Here is a 19,089-nt window from a genome sequence, read left to right on the forward strand (position 1 = left end):
ACATTTAAGTCTTAAAAATGTGCGTGTTTATTTACGTCTCATCTTATGAACTGTTCAATGAAGGTGACAAAATATTTACTAAATATTTGCTAAAAAGGTCTTCTGACATGTGTCAGCTTTCTTTTTATATATATCATCAAGGCAAAAACTGCAATTCTGGTTACAGAGGCTCCTGTGACATTATTGCAGTGTGTTTTTCCAGTTCTGAACACACTGACTGGGAACAGTAATGTAATGCACTCTACATGTAAATGTGAATTGGATGGCAACGTTTATGGTTGACATAAACAAAACTTTCCAAATCTGAAATTGGACTGGATATTTTCCAATTGAGAAATATTAGTGCATGTAAACATACCTATTGTACTCTTAATCCCAGGTTGACCCTCCATGTAATGAGTACTCTTGGTATAAAAGTGTTCACTAAATAAGTCTCTTACCTGAGTGTAACAATTAGTGGTGCTGGTAAGTATTACTGTTACTCTTGCTCGTAGTTAGTATTAGGGGTTTTTTTGTTGTTGAAGAGAGGTGTGCTATTACTTTACTAAACCTTATTTGCATGATGAAAATTTCCTATTGACCCATAGAAGAATCCCATTGACTCATTTGACTTGGCCAGTAAGCACTCACAGAGTAACACTAAGCAACCATTCAGAACACCCTAGCAACTGCATAGCAACACATATAAGCCATTTCTTGGCTCTAAATTGTTATATCTCACAATACTCTAGAACAGCAGTTTCTAAGGTGTATATATACGTTACAAATTACTGTACACACATATATATACATATGTGACCCTGGACCACAAAACCAGTCATAAGGGTCAATTTTTTGAAATTGAGATTTATACATCACATGAAAGCCGAAGAAAGCTTTCCGTTGATGTATGGTTTGTTAGGATAGGACAGTATTTGGCCAAGATACAACTATTTGAAAATCTGGAATCTGAGGGTGCAAAAAAATCAAAATATTGAGGAAAATCGCCTTTAAAGTTGTCCAAATGAAGTCCTTAGCAACACATATCCATATATTTACGGTAGAAAATGTACAAAATATCTTCATGGAACACGATATTTACTTAATATCCTAAAGATTTTTGGCATAAAAGAAAAATTGATAATTTTGACCCATACAATGTATTGTTGGCTATTGCTACAAATATATCCGTTCGACTTATGACTGGTTTTGTGGTCCAGGGTTATATATATATATATTTTTTTTTCTGAGAGCTCCTACTTGTACCACAAGATCTTTGTACCACCTGACTGCTGCAGATTAATTTAGGCATTAATAGTGTTGCCATAGAAACGCATAATTCCCAGTCCGAGGAACGTCACATGAAATTACGGTAATTACGACATTGGCATGAATGCAGAATAATGGCTGCTGTAAATTCAGCTTTGCCATCACTGGAATAGATTACATTATTTATAATTACAAATTATTTTAAAATATATTGAAATCAGTTATTATAAATTGAAATAATAATATTTCACAATATTAATGACACTTCTTTCAAAAACACATTATAAAATCTTAACGACCCCAAACTTTTGAAATTTTATAATATATATATATATCAAAATGGCCAGACATCAGACAATTAATATATTCATCTATCACTAGCAAGCACCACTCACATTTCTATTTCTATGTTATAGAATTGTTTGCTAAATTTAACCTGCATGACCTAAAGGTGAAGATACAGACAGTGGGATGAGTGAAAACACCTCTAATGTATTCCAGCCCCACATCCCCCATCTATTCCCTCCTCCCACTCTTCCTGACGTTCAGAAAACCATTTGCTCATGTGCAGCTCTGACACACTGACTCACGTACAGCCTCTCTTTTCTCACACATACAAGCTCAGGCAGCAGATGCAGAGATGGTGCTGGAGGGAGATGCTGTCCATGCTGTTCCAGGCGGCTGGCTGTCTGTACCAGCCGTTGCCACTGTGATTAAATACTCATGTCTGTGCTGGTCTTTCAGGGAGAAGAGCACGGTGGAACAGGACATCAAAGAGAGGGAGGAAACTATACGACAGAGGACCAGCGAAGTCCAGGTATGAATTATTTTAAAATTAAACTGAAATGAATGTGTTGTTTTTGTTTGACTGGTGATGCTGACCTGACATAGACATTCAGATATTTATTCACATGTGTACATAGACAGAATATAGCTTAATAATTCACAACGTACTGAAATATATATATATATATATATATATATAATAGTTTACAGACAGCTGGCTGCATTTAAATATATATTTCTTTTTTAAATTTATTTTATTTTGAATCATTTTTTATTGTTTAAAGACTGCATTCAAATTATTTCAATCTTTTTTTTTTTTTGAATCATTTTATATTAGTTGTTTAAAGACATCTGACTGCATTCAAATTATTTAATTTTTTATTTTATTTTATTTTGAATCATTTTATATTAGTTATTTGAAGGCAGCTGGTTGCATTAAAGTTATTTCTGTGTTTTATTTTATTTTAAATAATTTTTATATTAGTTGTTTAAAAACAGCTGGCTCTATTAAAGTTATTTCTATATTGACTGTTTTATACATCATCATGTCTAGATTTTACTGACCACTTCTTGGATCAATAAAGGGCCAGAAAAAGGAGAACAGGAGCCAGCTGTTTTTCAAAAGCTCCCTGTCTGTCTGTTTTGTCCTCCCTATCATCTGTCTGTCCTCTCTGCTCGTCGTGGATCAGTTCTCTCCTCACTGTCTGTCAGCAGAGTTGAAAGAAGTTCAAGGCCTATATATCTGCACTGGCTTCCTGACTCATAAATTTGATGTTTTTCATTTCCATCGAGATCTAAGCTGCCTCCCTCTCTCTCTCTCGCTCTCTCCCACGGTGTGATAATTCAATTTCCTGTGTATGTATCTGAAAATAATCTGTTTTTGTAGACTGGAAGATGCTGCAGGCTGCTGAATTAGATGCCAGGTACAGGTTTAGGATAGTCTTTTAATATGCGGCCATTCATTAAGAGAATAAAGGATGCCAGCACTAGTGTTAAAATGCATTGACAGATGGATGCCTAATGAGCCGAAAAAACAATTATGTGTGTGTGTGTGTGTGTGTGTAAGCATACAGGAAGAGAAGACAGCCTGATATGTGTATGCATATGGATACTAGATGACATATTGATATCACAGCTGGTCCAGCTCTCTAGGGTTCTCCTTTCCTGTCATCAAACAAGGCCACTTATCCTGCTGTTTTCTTTCTTTTTTTTTGGATCTGAATACATTACCTGTATAAACAACAATTAAAATGGTTCTCACTCTTGAATTACTACAGTCTTCAGAGGGCAGTTCAATTGATGTCCATTAAACAAAAGAACGCCCATATGGTTCATAAGTCTCTCCATGTCATCCTCTCTGAAAAAAGAAAGTGCAATGCCTATGCAAAAGTGCAACATTTAAGAGAATAAAAAAATCAATATTGTAAGCTATCAGAGGCAATGAGGGCCTCTCACAAATTATGAATGTAATCAATATTTGTTTAGGGTCTTTATAGATTAGCCTTGAAACACATGGTGCAGGTAGGCGGCTCTAGGTGCTGAATAATTAAATAAGAATGTGTGCTGAGTTTTAGTACGAGCCTCTGCTGTGTTTAAACCCAGGGATGATGAATAGATTCTATTTCAGGGGCTGTCAGCTCCCAGCGCAGCCTCTGATTGGACGAGGAGACATTTGTGCGTTAGACTTGTGAAGGTTTCCTTCTTCACCCTGAGCAGTTACTCGGTTCTGCTGCTGTAGACCTGTTATTTTTTAGGACACAATCATTCACCGTCACCTAGTGTTCTCATAGCACCTCAAGGTGAATGACAGTGGAAATGACACTGTTGTCTTTTCATCCTTTTCTTTTATTTCCTTTCAGATCTGATTCTTTTCTTATACTTGACATTTTTGTGCCTTTCACCTTTGTCCTCAGTATTTAACCTTTGCTTTTGTACAGTCAGATTTACTGTATTTTTATTGTAGATTGTTCTAGAATATTCATTATAGAATGTTCTGCCTCAGATTACCTGCCAGCCGTTTATTGACAATATTGCTCATATAAGTTTTATTATACATAGGACTGACCTAAAGGAAAATGCTAAATCTGAATGCAGGTAATAAACTCGCTCACTCGATCTTTTTCTCACAATACTCTTCTACATAATACAATAAGCTTCAATGAACAATATCAATTGAGAACATACAGTTTACGTTGCTAAGAGTGGTCGCTAAGGGTGTTGTGTAGTGATACACAGAACCGTTGGGTGAAGCGGTCATAGCCGTTTTTTATCGTGAATAAAATACAGCTATTGACCAATCAGAATCAAGGACAGGAACTAACCATTTTATAAAGTATATTAAAACAGATAGCAGTTTTTTTTATTGTAGTAATATTTCACAATATTGCTGTTTTTACTGTTTTTGATCAAATAAATGCAGCCTTGGTGAAAATAAGAGACTTACCGACGGGTAGTGTATTTTTTTTCAAGCCAATTGAAGTTGTAAACCTTAGTAAAATAAACAAATAATATACTCATTTTGTATATGATTTGTATATTCTACTTTACTTTCTGAGATATGTCAGCTATTTGCTGACCAACACTTCTCTACAATTACAAGATTTGTTTTTGTCCCAAATTGGCCTATTATTGCGGTATAAACTATTTTAGATAAACTCACCCCTAAACAGCAGGAAAACAAAACAAATTGGTTGGTTGCTTAACATGTTGTTCAGATCTTCTTGTTTAAGTGGGCAGTTCTTGGCTAGAATAAGCTGCGTTGTGTTCCAGATGGCACCCTCAGGCCTCTCTTACCCCTTTTACACGGGCACAGTTTTGGTGCGGGTTCCCGGCCTTTGTCCGTTCTTGAACCGTTTTGTGCATTCACACTGCAGAAATGGGGGTTGCGACTTGCGAGACAGAAAGATTGGTTCAACTCCGGCCCTAAAAACTTGCTAGTCTCGAACAGAGCCGGGGAGTGGAGAAATGCTGACACTGTCTATGGCAGTCTCGTTTAGCAATATAATAACGTTGCACTACATTGATCTTGATATCTAAATATATAAAACTTAGCATGAGAGCGATTGAATCAATTGTTTCAGTTTCAATATATCTCCAAAAAGGACGGATGAGAGTACCGGGAGTTTATGGGAGCTATTGATACGCTAGAATCACTCCTGGACTGGTACTGTGAACAGCAAACAGAAGTGCCGCACTGCCTGCGCAAACACCAGGATGCGCACAGTTTGATTTTTTTAAACTGTTTATAGTCAGGTAAACAAGACGTAGCAGCGTTACGTAGCAACGTTCTTCCTCAAGTTTATGGAAACACGTGGCCAATTCACGACAGGCTTCAATTCACCTGGCCAAGAACAGGCTCTGGCTCCAGAACGCAAACTTTTCTGGTGGAAAAGAGCTAACAGTCCTCCTACATGTCTGTCTACACTTTCCTGCATGGGCTGTTGGGTAATATTCAGCTGTGAGGTCGGCATAAGGCCACATGGTGGCTGTGAAGACAAATCTTAAACTGTCCAATGGGATGTACTGTGGTTTTGTTCATTTCACGGACACACGAAAGTGAAGGCCATGAAACCGCAAGTCCACTTTTAGCGCGCCATTTTGGACAAGGCCATAGTTGATGGTCAAAAGTCTGGCTATGTGAAGCTAACATTACAAGTTTCATTGTTTATGCTTTCTGTTCCCAACTTCTTTCTTTCCCTTTCAGTTTTTACAAGGATCAGAATTTAATTTGTTCTTTGTATGTTCTTTTTCACTTCTGTGAGGAAAGTGGAACAGCTGTTGAGAAATGAAAGCTGCTGTTATTGTGAGGTGTCGAGGATGAGATGATTTTATCAGAGTGAAGCTATTGTGTTACTTTTAAGCAAATAATTGGTGTCTGTCTCAGTGCATTTTTGTTTACTTTGGCTTTTCTGACTGGTGTGATATTATAACTGGTTTACACAGTATCTCTGTATCTTCTTGCACCCTAATGCTTTTTATCTTTATTTTTTAAGAGCTGTATGAGCTCTTTGCCCTGTTGTTAGTGTTAATGAACTCCAGTTTATTATTAGGCCAATAAAGACCTCTCAACACAAACTCTCTCTCTTTCTCTCAGGACCTGCAGGAGGAGGTTCAGAAGGGGTCAGAGGAACTGAGCCAACTCCAGGCAGAGCGACAGGAGGTTCAGGAGAAGCTGGAGAGGCTGGATGAGCAGAAACGCTCTCTAGAGGATCAACTCAGACTCATACAGCAACAATGCAGCCAGGAGAGCCAACTGGTATGAGATAGACACAGCGAGAGAGAAATGAAGCCTGTGTATTAAACTAGCAATATCAGCGTGTGTATCGTGGGTAATATCAGCCCAAAAAGTATGCGCTGATGCACATTTCAAAAATTCACAGAAAATATTACATGATCTGGGCATCTTTGAATACTATTTCGAATGAGTCTTGCACACACTAATCCTAATCTCACACGCTATTTTGCATGTGTTTTCATGTTTGTAATGTATGTGACACCTTTTTACTGTGACACCTTTTTACACCTTTTTACTTACTCCATTGCATTTAAATGGATATAGATGCATTCTCAGTGCAGATCATTTAAAAGGCTCAAGTAAACTGATCTCAGATCTTCTGCTCTCTGTCCTTTCTCACCTCTGTGTGTGTTTGTGTGTGTGTGTGTTTCCAGATCCAGTCATTGCAGGCGGAGCACTCCGAGCAGGAGCAGAGAATCGGTGATTATGAGGAGGAGTTGACCAGAGCCCGAGAAGAACTGCTCCATCTGCAGGAAGAGACTCGTCAACTGGGAGATAAAGTTCAATCTGCTCGTGCTCAGCTCTGCCCCCTAGAGGATGCTGTTAAAGAATCCCACACACACATTGCTCAGGTTAGTTAGCTTTTTATCTGTTTCTTTGTTACCTTTAATTATGCATATCTGCATTAACTGGTTCTGGAAAATGGAAATCGTTTTTTTTTTTTATTAATAGATATACACATTATACCCTGCTTTTTCCCTCTTTAGTAAAAAAAAACCATGTGTTGTTGAGTAAGTGATTTTTACCTGAGTCAAAGGATTAGTTCACTTTGAAATGAAAATTACCCAAAGCTTTACTCACCCTCAAGCCATCCTAGGTGTATATGACTTTCTTCTTTCTGATGAACATAATCGCAGAAATATTAATAAATATCCTGACACATCCGAGCTTTATAATGGCAGTGAGCGGGATCAATGAGTATGAGCTGAAGAAATTGCTTCCATCCACATCCATCCATCATAAATATGTGCTCCACACGGCTCCGGAGAGTTAATAAAGGCTTTCTGAAGCGAAGCGATGCGGTTGTGTAAAAAAAAAAATCTATATTTAACAAGTTATGAAGTAAAATATCTTGCTTCCGCACGAGCCGCCTTCTGTATTCAACGTACACAGAAAGTGTAAAACTCTCGCAGTTCACAAAGCTTACGCTACATCCTACGCCTTCCCTATTCAACTTACGGAAAAAGTGTAACTGACGTGACACCAGTTTACACTTTCTTCGTAACATTAATATGGAAGGCGGTCTGGCGGAAGCTGCATATTTTACTTCATAAGATGAATGTGGATGGAAGCACTTTCTTCAGATCATACTCATTGATCCCTATCACTGCCATTATAAAGCTCAGATGCGTCAGGATATTTATTAATATTTCTGCGATTATGTTCATCAGAAAGAAGAAAGTCATATACACCTAGGATGGCTTGAGGGTGAGTAAAGCTTGGGGTAATTTTCATTTCAAAGTGAACTAATCATTTAAAAGGGGTGTTTCCATTTTGTATAAACGGCACTGATTAAAGATACTGATGATCAATAAAAATGAATGATGATGATAATTTATTATTTATTATTATTATTATTATTATTAGTGAAACTCAGAGGACAAAGTCCATGATAAAGAAGAGGAGCAGCAGCAATAATAAATAATATTTTTTGGATTTTTATACAACTTGGCACTAAATTTTAATAGTGCACTAAGTTGTGGGTATATTTTCTGTTTTGCAGTGGCTTCAAACATGGCTCATTCTATTGAAATTTAGAACTGGAAATATCTGTTTTATAAACATTTCTGTTCATTTTCATTGCAAATCCAGTGACACAAAAAAAAGAAACTGTGAGCATTATCCTTTCTATCATCATCCACTGCCCACATTTCTTACAGCTGAAAGTTTTCTGCTTTCTCTTGCTAAACATTTTTTGTTCTTTTATTTCCATTTATTTTCTTTTATTCACACACTATATTATGTGCCATTTACCGTAGGAGCAGGAGCGACTGGCCGAGCTTAAAACAGAGGAAAGAGAAGTGACTGCACGGCTTACCTGGAAAATCCTGGAAGAGCCAGTGCTCGTTAATGGAACAGCACCCTCTCTTGATCAGCCAGAGCAACTACAGTGGCCTCAACCTACTGCACAGCCACCAGAGAAACCCAAAGTCCAGCAAGAAGAGGAGCAGTCGTCCATTGATGAGCCACAGGAGCTCAGAGTCACAGAGGAGCAGCTCGGGTCAGAGGCAGAGGAGCCATCCACCAGCCCAGAGGAACAAGAGCCTCAACCTGACTTCTATAGCTGTGACTTTTATAACAGTGGGTTCTCCACCGCCAGCTCCACTGCTGTGGCCTGGCCTCAGGGGATCATGGTCAGAAACCACTTCCTTTTACTGCTTTTTTATAATGTCACATTACATTTACAAAAAGGTTTTCATGCATGTCTTTATTTTTATGCCACTCTGATTTCAGGAAAGCACAACAGAAGCTAACCCAGAACTGGAGATAGAGAAAGAGGAAGAGAAGGAAAAGGCAGATGAGCAGCCTGCCACCAGCACTCCAAAGGTTGAATGATTATGACAGATCTTAATTGTTGACCATTTCCATTACTTATTATTTTTATATTAATAGATGTTAATTATTATTAAATATTTCTTCACGTTAACATTTGCATTCATTTATAATGTCATTTAGAACAGAACGTTTTTTTGTGATTGTGAATATGCGTATTTTATGATTTCATTGTAATAATAATAAAGTTTATGCTAATGGATTTGTGATGTGTAGGCAGAGACTGTGGAGCAAGAGAAGAAGGAAGCTGCCCAGCCAGTCACAGTGCCACCCACTAACCCGCCTAGCGGTCCTGGCCTTGATTTCTTTCACTCCGACCCCTTTATTGACGGTAGGATGTGCACACAAAATATTGTGATTAAAAATGCCATGTATGTATGTTTGTTTGTTTGTATGTTTGCTGTGCTTGTTGATTGGGCTGCACAATCTAGACAATAATGTTTATACAGCTTATATATATATACCAGTGGCGTGCAGTCCATGTAAGCTGCGAATATATATCAATATGACATAATATTACATAACAACATTTTTTATTCTTGTACTGAGTGTACTGCAAGTAAACATATATAAAACGTATTTTTTTCAGGTGATCTATTCACTGAAGACCCTTTCTCAAAAGTTGACATTTCAGGTCAGTGTTTTCTTACCAGCTTACAATATGTTAGCAAAATCTATTCACAAGTCCATTTTGACTCATAAAATGTTGGTTTGCTATCCAGATCCTTTTGGCGGGGACCCTTTTAAAGGCACAGACCCATTTGCAGCAGACAACTTCTTCAAGCAGTCTTCCGTTGGTTTCCCATCGGGAGATCCTTTTAGCTCATCTGACCCATTCAGCACTACCACAGGGCCAAAAGAGCCTGATCCATTCACATCCAGGACCAGCAATGCAGTCACTCCAGACCCATTTGCCTCTAGTAGTGGTAACATCCAAGACACAGATCCGTTCGGATCCAAAATGGATGCCCTGGCAGACTCTGATCCCTTCAGCTCGACTGGCACAGGACATGATCCGTTTGGAGGATCTGATATTCCTGCAGTGAGTGCTGTAAAGACAAACTCTCTTTAAAATCTCATTAAAGACCAATTCACACTGCACCAACAGATTCTGACCAACAGCAACAGACAGTTCTTTGGGTTTTGCCAAATCAGTGTGTTATCCCTGTCAGCGTCTGTTGACGTTGGTCGGCACTTGTTTTCATCGATTGAACGTGTTTAATCAACATTTGTCAGGTCATGGAATGTCTGAGAAGTGGCATACTGTAATCTGGTGATTGTTCACGTTGGTTGGCGTCTGTCGATGCAGTGTGAATTGGCCTTAAAATGTGTTCAGTTACAGTACTTGCATTCTTTATAGCTTCTGTCACACTTGATTTGTGATTGCTTTTCTAAGATTTTGTTTTATTTTTATAAAACTGATTGGCAGTAAAATCTTCTGGGTGCATTTTGGATGACTTATGATATCTAATTTCTGGTGGTCCAAACCCTAAAGAAAGCTTTAGATTTTTCCCACATTAGTAACAGTGGTTAGTACAGTGTTTGTTTTGGAATGTCTCAGAATTTGATGTTAAACTTTGGTTTCTTCCTCTTTTTCCTTTCAGAGAGATGGACCAGCAGCAGCCAATGATCCCTTCGCGCCAGGAGGAACTACGGCGGTCGCTAACTCAGACCCAGGTACATCAAGCATTACTATAGGGCTGGGTTAAGTATTGATTTCTTGATTTTTAATCTATCTTCATTTTGATAAACATATTAATTCTTAAATCCAAAGATTGATCTTTTAGTCTGTTTTCTGTTGATGCATGAACTTCATTAAACATTACTTGTAGTATGCCTGCAATGCAATAATGAAATACTTTGTGCTTTGTTACTTTTTGTATGAAACAAAGTCTCAGCTTACAAATTCTGTGAATTTTATCACAAAATTCAAACAATAAATGTCTTTTTGAGCTCTATAATGTGGCGTGACAGATCGCTGTAGCCTCTTCTTCTTTATTGTAAGTTAAGGTATAGCACAAAATAAACATGGTACATGAGTACAAGGTACATCAGAATGCATGTTGAAACGAACTGTATCATGTTTAATGTAATTACTCAATCAGTGTTTCAACCACAGAAAAACTTTAATAAAACAGCTTGTAAACAATGTCACATAACGTTTACCTCAGGAAAGCAATAGCTCTAGAGAGGAACATTTTGATAAATATATGTACTAAATTGCCTATATATACATTCATTATATTTTACTTAACCTGTTAGTGATGTCTTCTTCTTTATTTAAATCTATGTTTGAATAAATCTGTCATGAAAACACGTTTTTTTTTAAGACAGCCACCATTTAAATGTTTAAATATTGTGGTAATGTACCAACTCACATGGTTCCCTATATAGTTTTAACCATTAGTAAAAAAAAACTGATGTACTGTACCTGATGTGTATCCAAATAATCAATATTGAATCGAATCATTCAAGAGCAAATTGATTTGTGAAATCTGTAAATACATCATGGAGTTGTTTTGTATTGAATCCCTTTAATTAATCAACTGATTACAATTCACTCTCACTGTTTTAAATTTTTTGGATCGGTCTACGTTTTGCTCCAGTTTGTATCTGTCTACATTGGGTTTATTCTGCTCATAAACTGCTCATATCTGTTTTATATATTCTGACTGGCACTGTTTGTGTACCTTAATTTGTTTCAGATCCCTTTGCTGCAGTATTTGGCAATGAGACTTTTGGAGGAGGTTTTGCAGACTTTAGCAGCTTAGCAAAGGTAAGGATTTTTACGTAAACAGAAGCCCAGTATTCCAGCTCTATTACCAATCAGTTCACCCACATGATTTAAATCAAGTTATATATGGGTTGCAGCTGATAAAGTTCCCCCTTGCCTTTCAGTCTAATGGCAGCGATCCATTCGACTCGAGTACAAACAAGAATGTATTTAAGGAGGACACTCAGTCAGATGTACCTCCTGCATTACCGCCCAAAACTGGAACACCAACCAGACCTCCACCTCCACCCCCAGGTGAGCTGGTTCCTGTTCTGTGTGTTTTATCAGAATGAAACTCAGATGATTTTCTTTTACGTCAACTCTGTCATCCGTATCTGAGTGCTGTTTTGTCTGTTTGTGTGTGTCCTTAAAGGTAAGCGGTCCAACATCCACCGATCGGAGTCGTCTGAGTCATTTCAGAGGCGTGGTCTGTTCAAGGCGCAGGGTTCTGGAGAGTTCTCCTCCCTCCCCGCTAAAGACTCGGTACCAGACCCCTTCGCCCCTTCCTCACCCAACCAAGCCCCAAGTGACCCCAACCGATTCGCCAGCTTTGATAAAGTGAGCTCCTCCCCCTCCTGATCCCCAGTAGTGAACCCTGATTTTTCACCTCCGCCATGCAACAGCCTTGACCTCTCGACCCCTCACAGCCCTAATCATTTGGTTTTACAGGAAATAAATGCTCGTAATCCAATATTTCGACAACTCTGCTTTACCGTCTGTTTGTGAAAAGCTACAAAACCTTGTCATTTTTATGTAATGTTTCTTTTTTTTTTTTGTAAATATAGATGAGCTTCTAATGAAATTATTTATCTACTCTTAATAGTTTTGAAGTCAAACTGAATCCAGGCTTATGCTTCTACTAAAAATCCCAGTGTTAACTTATTCTGTTAAACTAATTTACAAAATGAATGTATTTAAATGTTGAAATCTAAGTATTTATGACATTGCAATATTCCTAACATCATGCGTAAGTTCTCACTGGCTGTGGATGGAGAGGCGGGGCTGCTTGCTATTGGCTGTTTTCAATTTACCCCTCATGTTCTTTTGTCATGTTCTCCACCATTGGTTGAGGCTTGATTCCATCTTGCATGTTCATTGCCCTGCCATACCTTGGTTCACTGACTTGCCTTACCTTGCATTGCACGAACTAATCACTGTCTACCTGTCTTACTGGGCTGCTCCTTCCCATTCATTGATTGAACACTTCCTGGTTCCATCTACATCCCATGTTTCTCTGCACCATCTTTTTTTTTAAATTTTTTTTTTTTTTAGAAGATATACAGTCTGTTTTGTTTATATACAGACAGTTTGCTAAATAAAATAATCAGCTAGGGTGCTGACAGTACTTGTTGGCTCCTTTCTGTATTATTATTTTTTTTAATTAAAAAATTAAAGAGCTTGTCTTCTCAGATTTTCCCCACTGTGAGCTTTCTTTATCAGATGATGCATCAAATAAATTAAGCTTTATGATGGCATTTCTCTGATATTTTAAAACGACTCTTTACAAATGAAAAGACATCAAGAGGGACATCTTCATATTAGTTGTGTTGTCATGTTCTGGTGTTCTGTGTGTTGAAATGCTTACCAGCTAATAGTTGTGATGACATCTCTCCATCCATGGTTGTCCACACCTTCACATCTGTGTGAAATACTTGCATGTTCAGCATGATGGGCTATATGAGCAATCCAGGCTTTCCACACATGAGTACATCAGACTCACCCAAAATCTGTAAAAAAAAAAAAAAAAAAAAAAAAAAAAAATCCTTCTAATTTAGTATCTAAACAGTTAGCTCAAAAATTAATGTTTAGTAACACATAATTTTTTATATGAAGTCTCATGTGTCAGTAAGCCGATGTTTTATGGCTTTATGGATTGCATCATGGCACATGTCTTGTATCTCCCATCCTCCTGTGTCAGTAGCTGTACCACTTTACCACTGTTTTTTTTCTCCCTTAATGTTTCCACATTAAGTATTTTTTGCTTTGTAATCATGATGATGTTTTGGAAGTCACCATACATTTAGCGAGACAGTCTTTGGGTTTGTGAATGTGCAGTTCTAGATAGTTGTCCCTAATTTGATGGTTGATGTTGACATTGACCAACCAACACTTTAAAGGAATAGTTCACACAAAAAGCATTTTTGGAAAAAAGAGAAAAGATTATTATAAATAATTATTTTATTTATTATAAATAAATTTTTATGATGAGAGTAAATAATACGGAGAGGATTAGGGCCAAGCAATAATAAAAAAAATAAAACCATCTTGAGATTAAAGTCATTATTAAGCGAGATAAAACGTTGAGAATAAACTCATTAAATTTTGAGAATAAAGTCGTTATGTTTCGAGAAAAAACTCGTTAAATTTCGAGAAAAAAGTCGATAATAAAGCGTTGAGAATAAACACGCATTTGAACAGTGTCATGTTCATTGATAGAGGACATGATAGAGTTGGATCACTTAGTCAAAAAGCTTAACATGGCTTAATGCATTAACAGTGATATTAAAAGATCAAATTCTGTACACATCTTATTAATAAACCATGCTATGTGCAGATAATCAGATGACTGCATATGAACGCAACGCGTTTAATTACACGTTAAGCATTTTCCTCCATAACGCACCTTATAAAGAAAACCGATAGCGTGGCTTAATGTACAAACTAAGACAGTGGAATTAAAAGATCAAATTCTGTACACACCTTATTAATAAACCATACTATGTGCATATAAGCATAATAACTTCACCCTATAGGCTGGAAGAGTGTGTATAGACATTTTTCAATAGCCTATATTTCTTTTTGTGTAGCCTATTTAATAAGCCTGTAAGCCTGTGCTATATAGATTGTCCCTTTTGTTTCTGTTTGCACATTTACAGTAAAACAGTCGACGCCACTTTTTTCATTCTTGAAGTGAACTTTCTGTCTGTTTTTTCTTGAAACATAACGACTTTATTCTCGAAATTTAACGAGTTTAATTTCGCTTAATAATGACTTTAATCTCGAGATGGTTTTATTTATTTTTTTTAATTTTTTTTTTTTTTTTGCTTGGGCCTAATCCTCTTCCGTAAAATAATGACAGAATATTAATTTTTTGGGTGAACTATTCCTTTAAGTAGATAAACTGAGAGATATCTCATTTGTATATTTACATAAAACTGTTTTAGGTAATCTTTAACTTCTATATGTTATAGAATTAATTTAAACTTACCAGTCTTTAAAGGCACAATATGTACGATTTTTGGATTGAAATATCCAAAAACCTCTAGAACAATGTTACATATTTTGTTGACTTGTGTACTTACATTATCCCAAATGTTTCCAACAATGTTTAAATCCAGACAAATCAGCTGTTTCAACCAGTGTAACGTCCCGTGTCATTGCGTCGCCTATCAATGACATCAAATTTGAGGGAAGGGGGTGAACGTTAAACGTAACTTTAATTGTAAAATATGCATAAACAACAAAACGAAAAGGAGCGGCAGCAGTCGACTGCGGCATATAAGCATAATAAAAACAACAACATAAAACATCCCAGGCTCTCGGCCCCGCCCTGCTTTATAACACAGAAACGTTAATCAAATTTTTAATACATTAGCTCATCCATGAACATGATTTCTGCCGTCAGATTGCTTTCCATCAGCTGTGGAGGTAAAGACGACGACTCCCATGATTCCACACTCATTCACGGCGTCATCAAGCTACACCTTTGTTATTATTTTAAATAAGCAACCTCTAACGGCAAAACTTGCATACTGTGCCTTTAACTCCAGTCTTTGAATATTGAAAGTTGGTACATTTAGAACGCATTGTTTACACTATCTATAATAATTGCATGACCCCTATTTTTAGGTTGTTAGATTAGACTGCTAAAATTTAAAAATATTACATCAAGCAGGTGCAAATTGACAGTGTGTCTGATGGGGTTATGGTGTGTGTGTGTATGTGTGTGTGGAGCAGTACCCCACGGAGGAGGACATGATAGAGTGGGCGAAGCGGGAGAGTGAGAGAGAAGAGAGGGAGCGTGTGGCTCGTCTGACCCAGCAGGAGCAGGAGGATCTGGAGCTGGCGATAGCCCTCAGCAAATCCGAGCTGTCCTGACCCAAGCTGGATGCAATTCCACAATAACAAGGAATAAAGGAGGAAGAGCTGGAACCACCATAATTAGCAGAATCCTTCCACCTCCATCTCCAGCCACTTGATAATCATCTAGGATTCCAGCTCCTTCTGAATGTTCTCCCGGTGTCCAGTTGGCTGGATAATGTATGAAGGCCAAGTCAAGATGGAGGAAAAGGTAACAGACTTATTGCAGCCTTCATGGCTTGAAACCTTTGGTGTGACTCCCTTTTGTTTTTAAATAACCTCAAATCAAGAGACCTCCAGTAATCTGCCGCTTTCCATGTGACTATGACCCATCAATAGCACATGTACTGAATAACTTTTTTCTTTTTTAAGACCTGATGTCTAGTTCAATATAATTGAACAAGTGTTTCTGAACAAATCTATCCCCAATTATTTGAAGTTTAGAATGATTATTATAAGGTTACTAATGCAGTGAATGTATTTAGTTCTGTGACGGAGTGTTTCGAGATTCATTCGCATCCTTTTTTGGGCAATATTAACACATTTTCTTCAAGTTTACAAGCAGCCGAACTGGCCGGCTTCATTTGCTTTTCAAAGTTTCAGCAATAGTTCTCTGACACAAGAGGTTTTATTGTGGGCATGTATGTCCACTCTCAGGAACATATCCCACAGGCCATAAAACCTCATAACTGCGACCTGATCTGTGGATTTCAGTTGTTAAAGAGGCTGAGGTGCTTGGTAACGTTATCAGCTTACATAAACCACTACTGGAACTGAATTTCTACCCTACTAAAAGAGAACGCTGATGAAATTTAGAGAAAGAACAACCGTGCAACCGCCATTTTATCTTTATAATCTTACAGCATTTATACTTTACTCTGACTCATTCTATCTTTTTGAAGAATCAAAATCTTGACAAACTACTAAGAGTCATTATTTGACATTGCAAATTTATAAATAGCTGTTATAAATAATAAAAATGTACATATTTGTGAATTATTTGCCAGTAATCTTGTACTACAGTGCATTCATATCCTAATACATATTCTATTTTATCAACAAACAACAAAAAAACAATGTAGACTATAGGAATTTTGCTTATTAAAGATATAAAAATGTCCCTTCTTTCTTAATCCTAATGACAAGTGCTTAAGCAATATGATCAAAGATGATTTAAAAAATAATGTGCCACAAAAAGTAAAGCAAATCTTTATCTGCGTTCCAGAAAGATAAATTTAAGCCATGTTAAATCAGGCTGTAATATCTTTTCGAGTGCCTACCTGTTCACCCTTACCTTGGCGAGAGAAAATCAAGACAATAATTTGATCTTTTGTTAATAGTTTCATAACATTAATCTTTTCAAAAGCACCCTTAATGCTCCAATGCAATGTTTCCAGTGTCAATTAGGATAAAGGAACCATTAGCTTGTGCAGCTGCTGTCCTTTTATTTATCTTGCACAACATTCAGTCACTGCCACATTTCTCTCTGGGGATCAGTAGTGCCCAGTTGGTCACATATTCATATGCACAAATTGGCTTTAGAGTCAGTGAATTTAAACTTAGTACCAATGCAATTATCAATATATTTGCAACATGTCATAGCCATTTCAGGTGTCTGAATGTAGTTTCACCAGAAGGTGGACCCACTGAGACTTTTCAGCACACTCTGCTTTGAAAGACGAGAACCTGCTCTCAAGGTTCAGTCTCATGGGCTTAGTTGGATTCTGGATTCTACAATAGATGTGCTTTGCGAAGACGTTCTTTCACACAGACTTTATATATGAAAGCATCTGAAATGGAAGAATGTGCTTCTTTTTGAATGCTTTTTCAGATTTTTTTTTTTTTTTCTCCAGTATTGCCCTTTGACCTTTGCTTTAGGAATCTAGCTTGGCTTTGGGCACAGAAATATGTGGCGGAAGTGAAAATAATGATAGAAGGGAATAGCAAACTTTGTGTCTTATCTGGCTTTAAAAACACAGCATTAAAAACACATTCACACTCTTCATTTCAAGCTGATGTTTGTCCTTCTGGCTGCTGCTTATCTATTATCGGCCCTCCGTATTGATAAAAGTTATCTTATGCTCTGTCTGTTGTTGATCATGTATGTATGTATGTATGTATGTATGTATGTATAAGCTTTGTGTGCCTCTAAAAGAAAACCACTTATATATTGGCCACTGACTGCCTTTTAAGAACAGGCTAATTGTATTTTATTTTTTTAACGTCCCTTTATTGGAGGCAGTTGTTTAAATATGTTAAGTAACATGTAATTAAAACAAAATAAATATTAAACTATTAAAAATAAATGATTGTTCTTTTTCTATTATAAGTGTGTTATTAATTGTCTGTTTGCAAGGAACATTGTTGGGTTTTTTTTTCTTTCTTTTTTTTCAAGTAGGTATTTATATCAGTCATGAACAATTATAGTGGCTGGTGGTATTTATGGGAAGAACATTCACATTTAAGAAAATATTTGATTGGACAAAAGTCTATAGTGTGGGATAAGTCATCAACATTTTTGCTTTTGTTAGATGTGTCTGTTAAAGGTTCATATTTTTTGTCTGCTTTTAAGAGTATATTACGGCTAGGTATAAGGGTGCTTGTTATTTTGTAAATATAATATATTTTAGTACGAATCTTATCATGAAATATGAAATTCATATGAAATGGCCATCTGGTACAATAGTTACGTTTTCTCATCGCAGTGGGATGACAATGGATTGAAAGCTAAATAGACAGACTAAAAGCTAAAAATTTGATTTCATGACTAAAACAAAATTAGGGTTAGTTCACCCAAAAATTTAATTTCTGTCATTAAGTACTCACCCTCGTGTCGTTCCACAGATGAACGAAGATCTTACGGGTTTGGAACACAAATTAAGATATATTTGACTATTTTAACGATGTCTTTACTGCTTTTCTGGACCTTGAATGACGGTAATTACGTTGCTTTCTAAGGGCGTAAACAAAAAAGAAAAAAAGCCTGATTTGATTTCATCAAAAATATCTTAATTTGTGTTCCGAAGATGAAAGAAGGTCTTACAGGTTTGGAACGACACGAAAGTGAGTACTTAAAGGGTTAGTTCACCCAAAAATGAAAATAATGTAATCTATTATTCACCCTCATGCTGTTCCACACCCGTAAGACCTTCGTTAATCTTCGGAACACAAATTGAGATATTTTTGTTGAAATCCGATGGCTCAGTGAGGCCTGCATAGCCAGCAATGACATTTCCTCTCTCAAGATCCATTAATGTACTAAAAACATATTTAAATCAGTTCATGTGAGTACAGTGGTTCAATATTAACATTATAAAGCGACGAGAATATTTTTGGTGCGCCAAAAAAACAATAT

General features: G+C 36.8%; 1 protein-coding gene across 2 annotated transcripts in view; it reads left to right on the plus strand.

The window, feature by feature from the left end:
- eps15 (epidermal growth factor receptor pathway substrate 15) overlaps positions 1-18,040 on the plus strand; it is a 29,073-nt gene extending 11,033 nt beyond the window's left edge. The window contains exons 13-25 of one of the 2 annotated variants that reach the window (XM_051904135.1): positions 1,993-2,065; positions 6,128-6,289; positions 6,703-6,900; positions 8,314-8,682; positions 8,783-8,875; positions 9,098-9,212; positions 9,471-9,515; positions 9,604-9,923; positions 10,486-10,558; positions 11,587-11,657; positions 11,780-11,909; positions 12,028-12,212; positions 15,612-18,040. In XM_051904135.1, coding sequence (XP_051760095.1) covers positions 1,993-2,065; positions 6,128-6,289; positions 6,703-6,900; positions 8,314-8,682; positions 8,783-8,875; positions 9,098-9,212; positions 9,471-9,515; positions 9,604-9,923; positions 10,486-10,558; positions 11,587-11,657; positions 11,780-11,909; positions 12,028-12,212; positions 15,612-15,752 — 1,975 coding nt within the window. In that variant the 3' untranslated portion in view covers positions 15,753-18,040. Of the gene's footprint in view, positions 1-1,992; positions 2,066-6,127; positions 6,290-6,702; positions 6,901-8,307; positions 8,683-8,782; positions 8,876-9,097; positions 9,213-9,470; positions 9,516-9,603; positions 9,924-10,485; positions 10,559-11,586; positions 11,658-11,779; positions 11,910-12,027; positions 12,213-15,611 lie in introns of both variants that reach the window. The other variant, XM_051904134.1, reaches the window with a different exon arrangement.
- Positions 18,041-19,089: the final 1,049 nt, after the last annotated feature.

This window comes from Ctenopharyngodon idella, chromosome 8, assembly GCF_019924925.1.
Source record: "Ctenopharyngodon idella isolate HZGC_01 chromosome 8, HZGC01, whole genome shotgun sequence".
NCBI lineage: Eukaryota > Metazoa > Chordata > Actinopteri > Cypriniformes > Xenocyprididae > Ctenopharyngodon > Ctenopharyngodon idella.